We start from the raw sequence: 15,691 nt of genomic DNA on the forward strand, positions 1-15,691 counted from the left end.
GTCTGGACCAGACAATCCAGTGATCAACAGCATGAGCATCGATCTACGCAATTGGGAACCGATGACATGTGTCAACCAAGTCAGCGAGACTGACCACCCGATCCCGTTAGTTGCCTCTTACGACAAGCATAGTCGCCTTTTGTGGCAAGCATGGGTTGCTGAAGACCTATTCTACCCCGGATCTTCACGGGTCAGGGGATGGGGCTTTCGTCTTCCCTGAAGTGAGCTCTCGCCAATGTTAACATTAATTATGGGTTTTAAAGCGGACGTCTTAACCTTTAAACGTATCATCATAACCTAGCAACATCATCTCCCACTATTATATGGAACTGGCTAGTGCTGGTATTGGCATACAACCTGCGATACGATACATCACGATACTAACATTTTAGTCACGACTATATAGTGCCAAAGTATTGTGCATTGAAGCCACCGATATAAGGATGGCAATACTATACGTATCACGATATTAAAATATAATTCAAACACACGAACTATAAAATACCTTAAGATCAAAACAAAAACAATATTTAAATGAACGAAACTTTAATTTGAAAAAGTCACATCAGGCAAGTACAAAATAAATAAATGAGTGAGTGAGTTAGTTAATATTTTAAGTCACATCGGCAATACTTCAGCCATATCGTGACTAAAAACAATTTCATAATAAATAGAGGTAAATTATAAAACCCTGTCAACGAAGGACAGTAAAATAACTAGTTTATCATAGATTTCACAAAATAAAAAACCCCATAATACTGTTATGAATACAAAACAGATCAAAAACATCTTTAATATGTGCATGTTGCTGGATGTTGGATGCTGTCAATGAAATTTGTGCTGATTTTGAAAACGGTATATCTTGACAGATATCGGCATTCGGCAATATTCAAAGTGAAACATCGATGTATCGAGGCCCATTTGACGTATCGTATCGGGATATACGACAATGTAAAACTTTGAATCGATTTACGATTCGGCGGCCCATGGGTCGATGCATCGATGCATATCGATGAATCGTCACACAACTAGTACGAACCCGACGGACGACGTTTGAGCTTCTTCCACTCACGCATGCAAACCATTAGTGTTATGTATATGGTTATTTATATAAACGCAAGGTGAGCTTCACATGATATAAATTTCTATCATGAACCGATGAGAAAAGTGTTATGATTTTGAACAATCTCTTTAACAATTTATGAAAACGCTCAACGATTTTTGAAATCTGCACATTATAAAACGCTGCAACGATCCTTTCTTTTACATAAATGTCTTTCAGGTAGCGTACGTCATTTAAATGTACCATTACACCTCAATCCCGACATCGACGACATTAAGAAAAGTTTTCTTGCACGTCTGGAGATCCTTGCTCGACCATCAGCTGTCCATTTGAGATCTGGACTCATTTGTGAACAGTGTACTGTCCTAGTTTTGTCTTCTGGACCGCAGATACTGTCTGTACCAAGTTAGGGTGAGTGAGTGAGTTAAGATTTTAAGTCACAACGGCAATATTTCAGACATATCGTGACTAAAACTAGTTCTAAATTCATGAGAAATATGTACCAAGTTAGGCGTCCTGACAGTGACCTTGAAGCAATATTGAAGCAATATTGGCGATGTTGTCGCCGGGTGTTGTACTCATTCACCAACAAATTGATCTCAACCCCGAATTTGTCTGAGCAGTTACTCTTACTATTTGATATCCATACCGTAGATGCACCAACCGTATATGGTCGTCTTCTTGACGTGACGTAATGATGGAAGAACATAGCTGCCAGACCACTCACAAAAGCCAAAATATGAAAGTACTTTCATCTACTTCTACTTTTTGAGTTGTTTTGCTATCTAAAGTGGGTTCATTCCAAATTAAAGCCCTGCTATTCACCAAAACATACATGTTGACTCATTATTTCTGGCCTCATGCAATCTTTGAAAGCGGTTTTGCGGAGCTGAATTCAGGTGGAATCTAGTGTTCAGCAAATACCATAGTAATAGTAGTAATAATCTGTACGGTTTGCTGTTAGGATATATGTTTTTTGTCTGTGCAACTGAGAATCAAATTCATCAAATACATAATTAAGAGCAAGATATGAACTCCAGAAGGTTAAGCATGTTAATTTGTTGTTTCAGCTTGTTGTGAATTAGCTGGACGACTTGCTTTTCCTGGCGACTCCCTTGGTCCAACTAGGGACTCCGTTGGTCCAACTGGGGACCCCGTTGGTCCAACTAGGGACAAGACAACTGGAAGAAGAAACACTGCATGCAGCATACCCAACAACGTAACCGTGAGCATAATGTTGAAGAAGGATTTGAAGATGTAGGACTCGGAAAAGACCAGGACGATGACGCCAAGGAAAGAGGAGATGGCGCCATTTAGTATGGGACCTGAAGCATGAACAATAGAATATTTGGCTTTTTCACGACGAGTGCTGCCTTCCCCAAGCATGAAGGCTGAGCAGACGTGGACGCTGAAGTCAACAGAGAAACCAACAGACATGATGAGATGGATCATAGTGACTGAGCTGAGACTAAGATCCCAGAAATACAGGAAGCCGAATATTCCGACCAGTATGGACACAATGTTGAAAACAACTAGTGTTATCATGAGTGGGTGTGGCATGAAGATACACGTGACCACAGTCATCGCGACAAGGGCTACCCCAACAGTCTGGAGAGTGCTGGGTAGAATAGCGACGTACTGCTCAAAGAAGATGAAGGCAGGGTAATAAGTGTAAACTGATAGGGGAGAGCCATCTGCCAGATCTCGCATCCGAGTCATCACCCGAGCCTGCTTATTAGAATCCTTGATGTCATCAGAGAACAGGTAACAGCGACTAGCAATAATATGTTCACCGATATCGTCAAAAGCCACGTCGCTTTTGAATGCTGGTGTTTCATTTAGAAAGTCTTGCGCCCCTGATACAAACTCTATCAAACTCGTGTCGTCAAAATAGGAAGAATTCATGTAATTCGTCAACCAACATATTGGAGACTTTGAACTTACTTCACTGTCTGATTGTGCTTCTGCAAGCAGTTTGTTAATTTGTGTTATTGTGTCTTTGTTCAAATAGTTGGTTGTGTCTTCAAATATGAAAGGAATTGGGAAAGTATTGGGAAAGTAGGTGTCTTTGATATCTGTGTATGAGTAGAAATGAGAGGATGGTGAAACCAGGTTCTTTAGATCAAGACCTTGCTTTAGGTTGACAAGACCATATATGGATACACCAAGGTATGATAAAAACACAACTACGACTGTTATTTTACCAGCAACATGAAGGAGTATGACTGGGAGTATTTTTCTTGGACCAGTCTCGCATATACGTTCATCTTGCTCTCTTTCTTTAGGACGTCTTCCTCCACAACTATACACGTAGAGACAATTTTTGTTCTCTTCTCTGTAGTCCAACCGACTTTTCACTCTGAGGCAGGTCACACAGTGTCGGCTATCGTCTACTCGGCTGCCGTGAAGACTCAGACAAGGTGCAAAGAAGAAGCACTGGTACAGGTAGGAGAATATGACGGCCACCCCTGGGGAAACAGATGTTGGAACATTTGCAGAACGATACACAATCTATTAAACTACATAATCTAATAGAAAGAGGAATAAGGATTCCTCCATTCATTTTAGTATGTAATCTCATATGTGACACGATGAGAATAACAACAACCCTCTTACTATGAATGCAAATTCCCTCCCCATCGACTAATAATAAAGTATTTATAGTGGGGAACTCGAATATATCAGATTAAGATTACATTCACGGGACTCCATACCTGTATAAACACAGAAGTTCCGGACGCTGATGAAGACGGAGGATGTTCCAGTTATGAAGGCAAGAAGGTCCGTCAGTGACGTTATGGTGATACCCATGCCAGCTGAAGCAAACGTCATCCCAATTCTGTTTGCCACAGATTCGTCTTGATGAGGGTAGGTGTCCGCCCAACTTGACATCAACAGAAACATGTCGTCCACACCAATACCTGTTATAAAATATAAGTTTTAAAACCTCATCTAACAACACTTTCATGATAAGAGTGGTCTGTCCACACCAATACCTGTTATAAAATATAAGTTTTAAAACCTCATCTAACAACACTTTCATGATAAGAGTGGTCTGTCCACACCAATACCTGTTATAAAATATAAGTTTTAAAACCTCATCTAACAACACTTTCATGATAAGAGTGGTCTGTTATTTTATTTTACTTTGTGAACACAAGAAGCGTTATACGTGTATTGTGAAATATGCAGATACCTAGGACAAGAAATGGCATCGTCCCAACAATGTTGACAAACTTCATTCCACACAGGCTAACAAGACCAAAGGAAGATGCTATCCCCATTCCAGCCGCTAGAACACCTGCCCAGGAAACCCACGTCCTCGATGACACCATGTCACCACCAACGATTACTGTTGCATAAGTGATCATCAACGTGAACGTTATTGAGAAGTAAGTGATGTCCCCTCCAGTGTTGGCATTCAGTTCCTTGTTTAGAGACTGTGATGTAGCATAGCTCATGGTAACGTTTTCAGGTTTCAAAGTTGACATTACTTTGATGAATTCATCTTCCCAGGCAATCGCTGCAGCACGAAGGATGACCGAGTCCTGCCTCAGGTGGAAGGTTACTTTCAGGTACCCTGCTGAAACTAATTTACCGTCCTTTGCGTTGACATTTCCTAAGACTGAAGACAAATCTATATTGTTGAATACTGGATACGTTACACCAACAGTAATAGAACCATTGAAAGTATCACCAGATCTGTAGCAACTTCCATCTCGTCTAGCACATACATCAGAGTAGGAATACTGAATATTGTTGAGCGTAACAGTTATATTCTTGATGTGATCAATATAGAATTGTATTGTTGACAGTGAATCCTCATCAACAACATTTACAGTTGAAAATATGACATCCCCGTATAGGTCGGACTTTGTCAATGAGCGAGGGAAGAAGTTGCTGCCAGAGTCGTCTTCAAATACTGCCCGAATCTTCTCTCTGTCCTTGGAGGCCTGACTACCCACTGGAGTATACAGAGTTTCTGTGTCCGACTCCGACGTCAGTTTCAACATCCCACAGCTCAGACCAGCAGTCACGATTAATGACAACGCGATGAGCTTGATAGGATGGGAACCAATCAGGATTCCAAGATTTCTGAATCGGTCCGTGAACCATTTCGAGACCCGCACATGGCAAGCTATGTTTTTGTTTGAACCTCCTTCTTGTTCGCCTGTAATTGAAAAGTACAATATGTGTTTATCATTAATAAATAATAAAAAATAAATACTGAATAAAGTCAGTGAAAGCAGGGTGTATTTCAAACGTTTTTGAATACCCTTTTCGCGAAAACCTATCTGATTTTAGTGATCCATTACACCGCTAGTCCATCTTTTACACCAAATAACGGCCGTTTCGACAGATAACCGAGAACGGTTATTCTCTTGCAATGGGTTTATTATTTGAGTTATTTCAGGTTTTGAATCGTTTAGGTTTTATCCATAGAATAAAGTGAGTTAAGGGTTTATCTGTAAGCTATATATCGAAGAGAAAGTGAGATATGTTTTGGGGTGTTTTTTTAAAAATAATTTCAACAAGAAATGTAAAACGGTCTAGATACATAAGAGATGATATTTTGGATTGTTAATGTAAACACCTCAAGGGCACTTCGTTTTTTCAATTCAAAAACTATGCAAAACATAGTCCATATTTAGAGACAGCTTCACTTACCCATAGCCATGTTGTGTCTTGAAGAGGTTGATAGATTATGTCCCCTTCAATGAAAGTATGTTGAGGGATTCTGAAGAAAGATATGTATCAATATGTAACTGCCCTATCACTTAATACTTATCTCTCGTGAAATAGATAGTTCACTTCAATGTCAAATGGCCATTATTATATTCGTGCTTTTATGCCTTTTTTATCCATCATCTGGTAGTGTAACAATGAAGTAGGTAGTCATATATCAACAGCAGGGAAGCATATATTTGTCAACCACATACATATTGGACTTTTGCCTTTCCTTGTCAGAAAACATGATTATCAATTCGTGAAAAACTGGCAGTTTCTCCTTGTCACAGGAAAATGGAAACAATTTTTTCTATTATATAGAGCCAAGTGTTCTGTTCTTGATTCCTTTTCTTATTGATCTTGGTCAGAATAAAATTCCGGCATACAGTGGTATTTTATAGCGAAACGTCACGTATACATACCGAAAGTCAGGTTGTGTCACAAAATCTTAGTTGTAATCTGATGGATCTCGTTCTTATTAATTCATAATACGTCACATTTCACACCGCCAAATCAGCCAGGGACAGATTATTGAACACACATATTGTAACACTAGTTAGTCTTCCCTTGACGTTTTGAGGACAAGGCGCAATGTCAATATATACGCTATTGTCACCCTTTTATACTCTTCTAAGGGCCCCTTTAGAATTAACAGAACAGTAACCTTTACGGACAATTTAACCGGCCAGGCTCAACATGAGCAACACAGGTGGTTATGTGGTTATGCACATCGTATCATATAAGGTGTATACCTGGACAAGGTATACTTAACTCATTAAGGCCGAGAGCCGCATGTATGGGGCAAATTAATCAGCTCCTCACAACGAGAGACGTGTTTATGGGGCAGGTAATTGGCAGTTTCTCACAGCGAGAGCCACATATATTCGTTAACAGAAAGCACTCTCTTATTCAGCGAGAGACGCACATGTGTGTCGTACTTTAAAAATCGCACTGTACCTATTACTTCAACCAATTTAGTAGTACTGAGCAAATATTTGCCTTTCTTACGAGAGATGCTACCTTTAGTGTCAATCAGAAGAAGTATTTAAAGTGTTTTGATAGCAAGTGCTAATCACTATCATAGTCTTATACAGCGTTTGGCAAATGAACACATGTCGGCGAGAAAGGGGATTATGATGTTTTTACAGAGGTAAGTGTATGGTACTCTTAATTGGGAATGGATACTAAAAAACCCTCTTTTGCACATTGATTGAATTAGATGTAATGGTTTAGAGGTTACTGAAGATTATGTTTTCTTCAACTTCCTAAGAAATAGGTAACAATATAAGAAATTTCAAGGACATACAAAGAACTCAAACACAATAGTTTGAATTTACTTTTCAGGTATTATTACGTTGTCATGTTTCATATATTGAAAAATAATGTATAAACACAAATAATTATACATCCACGCTCGAATAGATTAGACATGATTTAACTTACTAATTTAAAGCTTACTGAATTGTAACTAGTTATTTTCCATAATCTAAAGTTGATAATATTACCTAATCGAACATAAAATGATAAGTCGCGCCTTTGCATCGAATATATATACATGTCAGTGTTATTACAACAATGAAATGTTTTACTACGTTTGTTACAAAACACAGTAAGTTGGTAATTCAAAAGATTCTTAGACATAGCCAGAAGTGAGTGAGTGAGATATTACATGTAAACCATACAAAGGTATTTCAGGCATTTATGTCCAAGCTGTTGAAAGTTTCATGTTGATTTGAATTGTCAGTTTTCCATGCAATTTACGTGAGCATTATGTAAAACATTTGTATTTGATCTCTGTAATTATCAAATCCGGTGTAATTATCACGTGTATCAATGAACACAGTCTCTATTGATCCATCGTCAATAAAAGCTGGATAGTATATCAGTTACGGTATCTATATACATGCGTATAATCATTCAATCAGATCACAGTAATGAGATAATCGAACACCTCTTTCGACCTTGAAATAACAGCCTCCGTTAGAATGCATGTGTAGTTACGCCCTTGTTGAAAGTTTGTCCCGTGACAAGTGTAAAATAAACAAATGCGATGTTATATCATTGGACAACCTGCTTTATGGAGTCACGCCCCTCTTTCTAATGTTTATGCATACAAGCATATCTGTGACCTTATAAACCTCGTTTACATTCAGTATAAATATAGGCACACCTATCTTCATAAATATTTGGGGGGATTAAACTGCAAGTATATACATTATAATAATTCAGTATCGTGTCACTTTTTGAATTCTATAATACGTGTACTTTAATTTGGAAATCCATTCGTATCAAGGTGAAGATTATATGTACAGCAAACCATTATGTTTTATGTACTAGTTGTGTGCGTAAAATGTATATGAAAATGAATACTATCTCTACTCAATGGTTGGATTTCAATCACTTTGTTTACTTATCAAAAACACTAAAATGTGTTTTCGATCTCTGAGGTCTATCTACTCCTATTTGTCTTATGTGTGTATTTCATAGATCGTTACGATTATGTATGTTTACAATACACAAACTGTTACATGATAGCTTGATTATGATTACACAATGCCATTTAGAAAGTGATAGCTTGATAGCTTGAGTTGATAAAGCCGAAACCCAGCATATCGACAGGTCAGCGGCATAGCCAATAATCAATCTCTATCCAGCTGTTGAGTGACTAAACGTGGTCTTCAGATATTTCGCCCACGCCCCATCACCTCTGTGACAGGTATCTCATGATACGATTGGTCATAGACAACAAACGATCAGCAACTATATTGAATAATTGAGATACCGCACGTTCTATTGGGGAAATTTGATGACGCCCTATCACGTGACTCTTTGTTTTATGTTTATACAAGGAATGTGTATTATACAATTTGTATATGTATGTTCGTATGATAACGTATGTTTTTGCATTAAATCTAGATGAAACAAAATTATGAATGTGCTCTATGTTAGTCACAGACTAGCGTAATAGTACTTTCCTTGAAATATTCAGTTTACACTATAGATGTATCGGCAAAAACGCTAATATCGTAGAAGATTATAAAGCATGTAAGTAAATTACAGTATGTCATTGTCATAGATGTTTTGTAAAATTAACCTCACACAATGATATAAGTGACAGAATTTGTTTAGGTATGTCTCATCTCTTACATACAAAGAATGCATACTTATGTTGATAAAATATAAATGTACAAGCCGCCAAAGGTCTACAAGAGAAACTTGCAATAAAATTACATAAAATGTTAAAATGCATGATATGTATTCACAAGTGCTTTCTTTTAACTTGTATCTTTACGACACAATTAAACAATCAGAGCTTGTTTGTACGACTAGACTTGAGCACAAATTAGCTTCGCAACAGCGAGCAGGGCAATCAGCAAGGGGTTCCAGGCGTTGAGTAGTGAAGTGGCTCTCGGGCCTAATGAGATAAACTGATAAAAAACGTATGATGGATTATTTAACATCAATAAGAATACGGCAGCCAGGTCTATCTTAGGAACAGCCATACGTGGATGGAATTAAGAGACAATCTGAACACTTATATTACACAACATGATATACACAGATGGGTTTCCTATCAAAGCCGGAATCCATTTCGTGACCAAAAACGAAAGAAAATTCTGTTACACAGGGAACATGTAACGTGAAACATATACATAAACGCCGATTTTTGTGAGTTACTTTATACAATTCAATTCTAATGAATACTCTAGGGGGAAAACCACTCATATACATTCAAAGAATGTGATTGATAAAATGTTAACAAAACTTTAATTACAGAAGACAATACAATGTAAAAATAGGCTATATATTGCCAACCATTGAAGGTAGATCACTATACTAGGGACCATGGGGACTTGCAGTACATTTTCTTCCTGCATGGACCCTAGCTGGATTTACACCATCCCTTCAGCTATTAGCAATTTTGATAATCGAGTCATAAATTAAAATAACCTACATACTACGATTAAAAATAGTAGTAGGTTTAAATTTACTTTGAATGTTTTGGGACTTACGTACCGTCGCAGGAGGACCATAATTTTACAATACATGTACTTCAATCCCCTTCGAGGGTACAGCCACTAATAATCTCAGTTACTAATTTAATCTAAACTACCAATACTGAAATATTTATCTATTTACAAACCATTTATAAAATTTATCCAATAACTCTATTTCTTTTTAAAATTCGATAATTAAATGATAATCAACACTTCAAAAATCCGTTACTGTTTTGACATTAAAATATTTATCCCCTGTGATGGATAAATCAATACAGTCAAGCAGGACATGCTTGACCGTGATTCTTTCATCGCAAGGGACACAAAACGGAGGATCTTCGCCTTTTAACAGGTATTCATGATTATATCTAGTACGGCCAATACGACATCGTCGCATGAATACCTCTTCAAATCTGGACTGACAACTCAAGTAGGTGTAACTAATATAGGGTTTTATAGCATGTAATTTATCAATACGTACTTGAGTGTCCCACTTCTTTTGCATGAACCCGTGAAGATCCGGGTTAGAATTGATCTTCAGTAACCCATGCTTGTCGTAAGAGGCGACTAACGGGATCGGGTGGTCAGGCTCGCTGACATGTTTGACGGTGTCCTCCCATTTGTGAGAACTCCCAGTTGTGAGACACATTAATTAATGGTTCAGTGCACACAGGTGGTGCTTCCCCATCCCTACGATGAAAGTGGGAACAGCCCTGTTGCTGAAGAGTACCCGCAGGAGGCATAGTTCATTAATGAGTTAATTAACACAGAAGACATTGTTCGTTGAAGAGCATTTATTGTTTTCAATAGATACTGAAATACTGAAAAAGATTATCTTGAACTTGTTGAAGGCCTGCCATAATGGTGATCGGAAAGAGCAGTCAAAGGTTAATGAATAGATTTGGATTAATTATATTTACAACAGTTATTGCTAGATTTTTCAAACACGTAAATCTGAGTAGGTAAATTAATTTCTCTTTCAAATGATCACGAAGTTACCTACACAAAGTGTTTATTTTTTAAAGCCATTTATCTGAGTAGGTTAATTACTTTATCTTTTAGAGTTTCATTAAGTTACCTCCACAAGATTCAGTTAAATAGCTAATCCATAATTAGCTGGGGTTAATCCATTCAGATAGGGGAGTAAGGTGTGTTTTCTTTGCTATTTACCTACTCCACTGTCTTACAACTGGGAGTCTCACAACTGGGAGTTCTCACAAATGGGAGTAGACCTGTTTGACACATGTCATCGTTTCCCAATTGCGTAGATCGATGCTCATGCTGTTGATCACTGGATTGTCTGGTCCAGACTCGATAATTTACAGACCGCTGCCATATATCTCGAATATTGGTGATTGCGGCGTAAAACTCAACTCACTCACTCACGTCTTCTGCATCAGATCACGGATGTACGGTCTAATGGTAGCTTTGTAATCGGAGTATGGGATCAGAAGTGGTGTCACAGATTTGTTGAGTGGTGCCTTAGCAGCAAAATCTGCCATAGTGTTACCAGAGATTCCAACATGGCTTGGTAACCAACAGAGGACGATGTCGTATTGGCCAGTAGCAAACTCACAATACAATTAAATTACTTCTATAAAAAGTGGATGTTTGCAAGAGAGATTTGTAACAGCCTGAAGGCACGAAAGAGAGTTTGAAAATATTGTATATATATTGTTTGTATTTAGGGTCAGACTGAGAAGCAAGTATCACAATTTGAAGTACGATGTCGGCTTGTACTTACCTGTCAGTACGTCCAAAGATAAATGGGCAATACCCATTGGCCAATACTTTGCCTACATTGCAAATGTTATCAAACACTGGTGATTTATGGTCTTAAGCGTTGAACAATCCAAGGAAATTGAACAGACATACATTTAAATGTCCACTCATTTGTGGGTGTATTGTCTTGGAGAAAATGCCTCTACATTTATTCAGACCTCTTGGACTTTTTCATTCTCCGTTTACACACGACTTGAGATCGTAATATAGAAAATACTTAGCCCCGAGTAGCTAATGCATATCTTATTATAATCAATATTGCAGGTGTTAAGGAATGAAATGAGTATACATAATGTGGCGTGACATCCGAGAAAAAAGCAAAACACATATGTTTTTGAACACGTATCAGTACAAACAGCAGCATTTTCAATTAGTTGTTTAGTGATTTGGTGATAAAACTTGAAAATGAGTGATTGAGTATGGTTTTACGTAGCTTTTAGCAATATCCCAGCAACATTACGGTGGGGGACACCAGAAATGTGCTTTACACGGTGTACCTATGTGGGGAATTGAACCCGGGTCTACGAGCCAATGCTTTAACCACTAGGCCACCCCGCCGCCTCTAAACTTGAATGATTATAGAGATTCCATGCATATAAAAATAATACAACATGACAAGTGAAATTACCTCCGACAATAAAATGATAACATTTTAGACGAGAATATCTCTGTGAAAATTTTGGAACATTTCAAATATACAAATAGTATAAAAGATGTCCATAACTTACCAAAGTCGAGATCCACGAAAACGTGACCTTATTGCTTGGACGTTTTTTCAATGTAGACATATACCGGCAAATTGTGAAATGGTGTTGCTACGCGACAGATAACACAGACGGGAAAACACCCAAACATTATGCTTAGAGATATCCCCTACATGCCTAGTTCGTTAGGTTTATCTTGTCAATCCAATCGATAATACATCAGTGTACTCAGACGGTAGAGGTCAAGTTAATATCCAGCGTTTTGAAATAGCTGTTGGAAATTCATTCAAACCATTCAGTTCATACTATCATATCCTGACACTTATAAAAAGTATATTTAAACAAAAATGGATAGGGAACCTTGAAAATATATGCCTGGATATCTAGCCAATAATAAATCATTGAGATCACGAATTCGTTGTGAGCCCCGTGTTTCTGTGTGCTTGTCTATTATACATTTGTACGCCCTTTTTAATCGTAGAATATGTGTGTTTTTAATGTATGGCTAAATGTGTCTAAACTGCTAACGGCTGAAGGGATGGTGTAAATCAAGTTAGGGTCCATGCAGGAAGAAAATGTACTGAAAGTGCCAATGGTCCCTAGCTTGGTGATCTACCTTCAGTTGTTGGCAATCTATATGCTGGTTTTATATTGTATTGTCCTGTATAATTAAATATTTTAGATTTGGTTACTAGTTTTAAATTTCTACCTGTGATAATCTAGTTGTTTTACTGTCCTTCGTTGACAGGTTTTTATAATTCACCTTAATATATATTAATCTATAACTTGATTTAGTCACGATATGGCTGAAATATTGCCCAAGTGACTTTAAACTTTAACTCACTCACTCACTCATTTGTATGTAACACAAAGATATCAAATGATTTAATTATCTTCGAAGTCACTCTGACATATAAACAAATACATGAATGATTATTAGAAATGCCCTTTAGAAACTGGTCAAATGATATATATTTTATATTTGGGATTACACTTTCTTAGTGCTTTTGTTGGGATTCGAACCCACACCCTCAGAGTCAGGCACCTAAGCCGCTCAGCCACCGCGACATCCACAAAAATGGGAGCCGGACAACTGGTAGTCTAAACTGTGGACTTTGTGTAACCCTCTGACACGTGTAAATAGACACGGCTCCCACGGTCGAAAGTTATGGCATTGTGTAATCGCACCTTTCGACCGTTGGGGCCGTGCCAATTGACACTTATCAGAGGGGTACACAAAGTCCACAGATTAGACTACTGGTTGTCCGACTCCCATTTTTGTGGAAGTCGCGATGGCTGAGCGGGTTAGGCGTTTGACTTTGTGTGCTGGCTCCGAGGGTGTGGGTTGGGACTCAACCCAACAAAAGTACTAGAATCTGTTCTTTACTAAGAAAGAGTAATCCCACATATAACATATGTTAAATGCATAAAAAATACAGTTCTGCCTACGGCATCACAAACTCCTATGTTAGGTTTCCATATACAAAATGTATATGGTTTCCTGTAATTTATCAAACGGCGTTACTTTTGAACTTAAAGTAACCAGGAGGAGATACCCTACGTATTAAAAATGTTCATTGAAATTTTTTAGACAGTATGTCTTAAAAAGTCCTGCTCAATATTAAATAGACTAGTAATGTATTGCTGAAATTTTAGCCAAAACCGACTATTTTCAAGTATAGTAAATTGTTAAACACACCCACAAAAAAACATTAGCTACTTATTGCTCTTCTTTGTTGGTTGGTAGAATATATTTGAATATTATGTGGTTGCATGGCCGCAGCTAACTTATTAACAGTCTTAAGTTTGTTCGAACGAATTGATAACAAACACGTTCTTTATGCAGCGATATAGTCACGCCCAGCTGCTTTCAACAAATGTGTCAGTAACGTGTGACACCGGCTTGCTCACCTTTTCATGCAAACCTGGAATCATCACTATTTGATACTGATTCATTAACACGTGCGCATGATTTAGTGAGCGCATCCTGACCAACATATACCTGCAATAAAACCATGCATAAACAAAAAATATGGCACAAGACAGATAATGTAACTAATAACTATGTCGTTTTTGTAACAGATGCGTCAAATTCGGAATGTCCTTCTTATGTCTGCCACACATGGGTTTGAAAATCTTCCTAAGGCATTGAAAGGTGCAACATGATCATGACCTTTGATTCGTATGGCAACTTTGAAACGTTCCTGAAAATGTTATCCTGGGTTGTATGTCTGTTGGTGCATCCTGAGTTAGAAATTACCAGATGCTTGATGGGCATTTAGAAGTTGGGAGGTAACACAACAACGTATGGTTTGGATTTACAACTTCTTTAATATTAACAACACGACGTTTCTGGGCTACTTCTTGCCCCTTCATCAGGTACCCATTGGCTGGTAAATAATGTTAAAACTGTACTCGTTGATCAGTTTCTACAAACTTGGAGAGAAAATAAATCACAATCATCGAAAGGCCTATATTACAATATGTTTAAGGATAATCTTTATATTGAAACTTATTTGTTGCAACTTCCTCTAGATTTACGTATTTATACTATAAAACTTAGAACTTGGAACCACAGACTCCCTATTGAAACTGGTAGAAGGCATAACATTGATAAAGAAAATAGATTGTGTACATCACGCAAGAGTAAAATTTGGGATGAATTTCACTTTATGTTAGAATGCAAAGAGTTAAACGAATTACGAAACAAATATCTTCCTCCATATTATTGTAAACATCCCACTGTGGATAAATATATTTCACTTATGTCTATCACATACAAAACAATACTTGTTAAACTTGCTCTTTTTGTGAAATGGGGCTTGCGTACGCTCCGTTAATGTAATATGTATGTGTTTCATTGTTTTGCACATGTATTTGTTTTACTCTATGTCATGTATATGACTCATGAGAATAAACTTTGAATTGAATTGAATCAGGTGAATGACAGAATATGATACAAGCAAAATATGTAGCATGTACAGGAAGCCAGTGAGATAGTATTACAGACTGAGATGTACAGAGATTAAGTGATGTGTTTACATGAGATGAACAGAGTTCAAAGAGATGTTTATGCCAAGGGCGTACAGAATGTTTATACAGTGTAAAGGATTGGATATACATGATAGGATTGATTGGAAGCCACTTATGAAAACAATGAAGGATGATGGAAGCCACTTATGAAAACAACGATAGGAAAACACTTATATGAAAACACAGATCAAAGCATGTACAGTGATTTAGGGGAACCAGGGAAAACATGTACATTGAAAGCATGATTCTATGCACCATGCATTCGGTAGAAAAACACCCTGATCCCTGTTGATTTCAGGTTTGGTGCGGTGAAAGTTGTAAATCCATACCATACGTTGTTGTGTTAGAAATCTCCCGAGGTCAGGAGATGGAACAAAGCACGT

At 37.6% G+C, this 15,691-nt stretch overlaps 1 protein-coding gene across 1 annotated transcript in view; it reads right to left on the bottom strand.

Annotated features, from left to right (window-relative positions):
- Positions 1–606: 606 nt before the first annotated feature.
- LOC124265500 (patched domain-containing protein 3-like) overlaps positions 607–15,691 on the bottom strand; it is a 50,419-nt gene continuing 35,334 nt past the window's right edge. Inside the window, exons 2-5 of the mRNA XM_046700293.1 lie at positions 5,732–5,801; positions 4,260–5,234; positions 3,778–3,984; positions 607–3,531 (exon numbers count right to left, since the gene is read on the bottom strand). Of these exons, the coding sequence (XP_046556249.1) occupies positions 2,117–3,531; positions 3,778–3,984; positions 4,260–5,234; positions 5,732–5,741 (2,607 nt within the window). The 5' untranslated portion in view covers positions 5,742–5,801 and the 3' untranslated portion in view covers positions 607–2,116. The remainder of the gene's footprint in view (positions 3,532–3,777; positions 3,985–4,259; positions 5,235–5,731; positions 5,802–15,691) is intronic.

This window comes from Haliotis rubra, unplaced genomic scaffold, assembly GCF_003918875.1.
Source record: "Haliotis rubra isolate DU_JTF1 unplaced genomic scaffold, ASM391887v1 Scf98, whole genome shotgun sequence".
NCBI lineage: Eukaryota > Metazoa > Mollusca > Gastropoda > Lepetellida > Haliotidae > Haliotis > Haliotis rubra.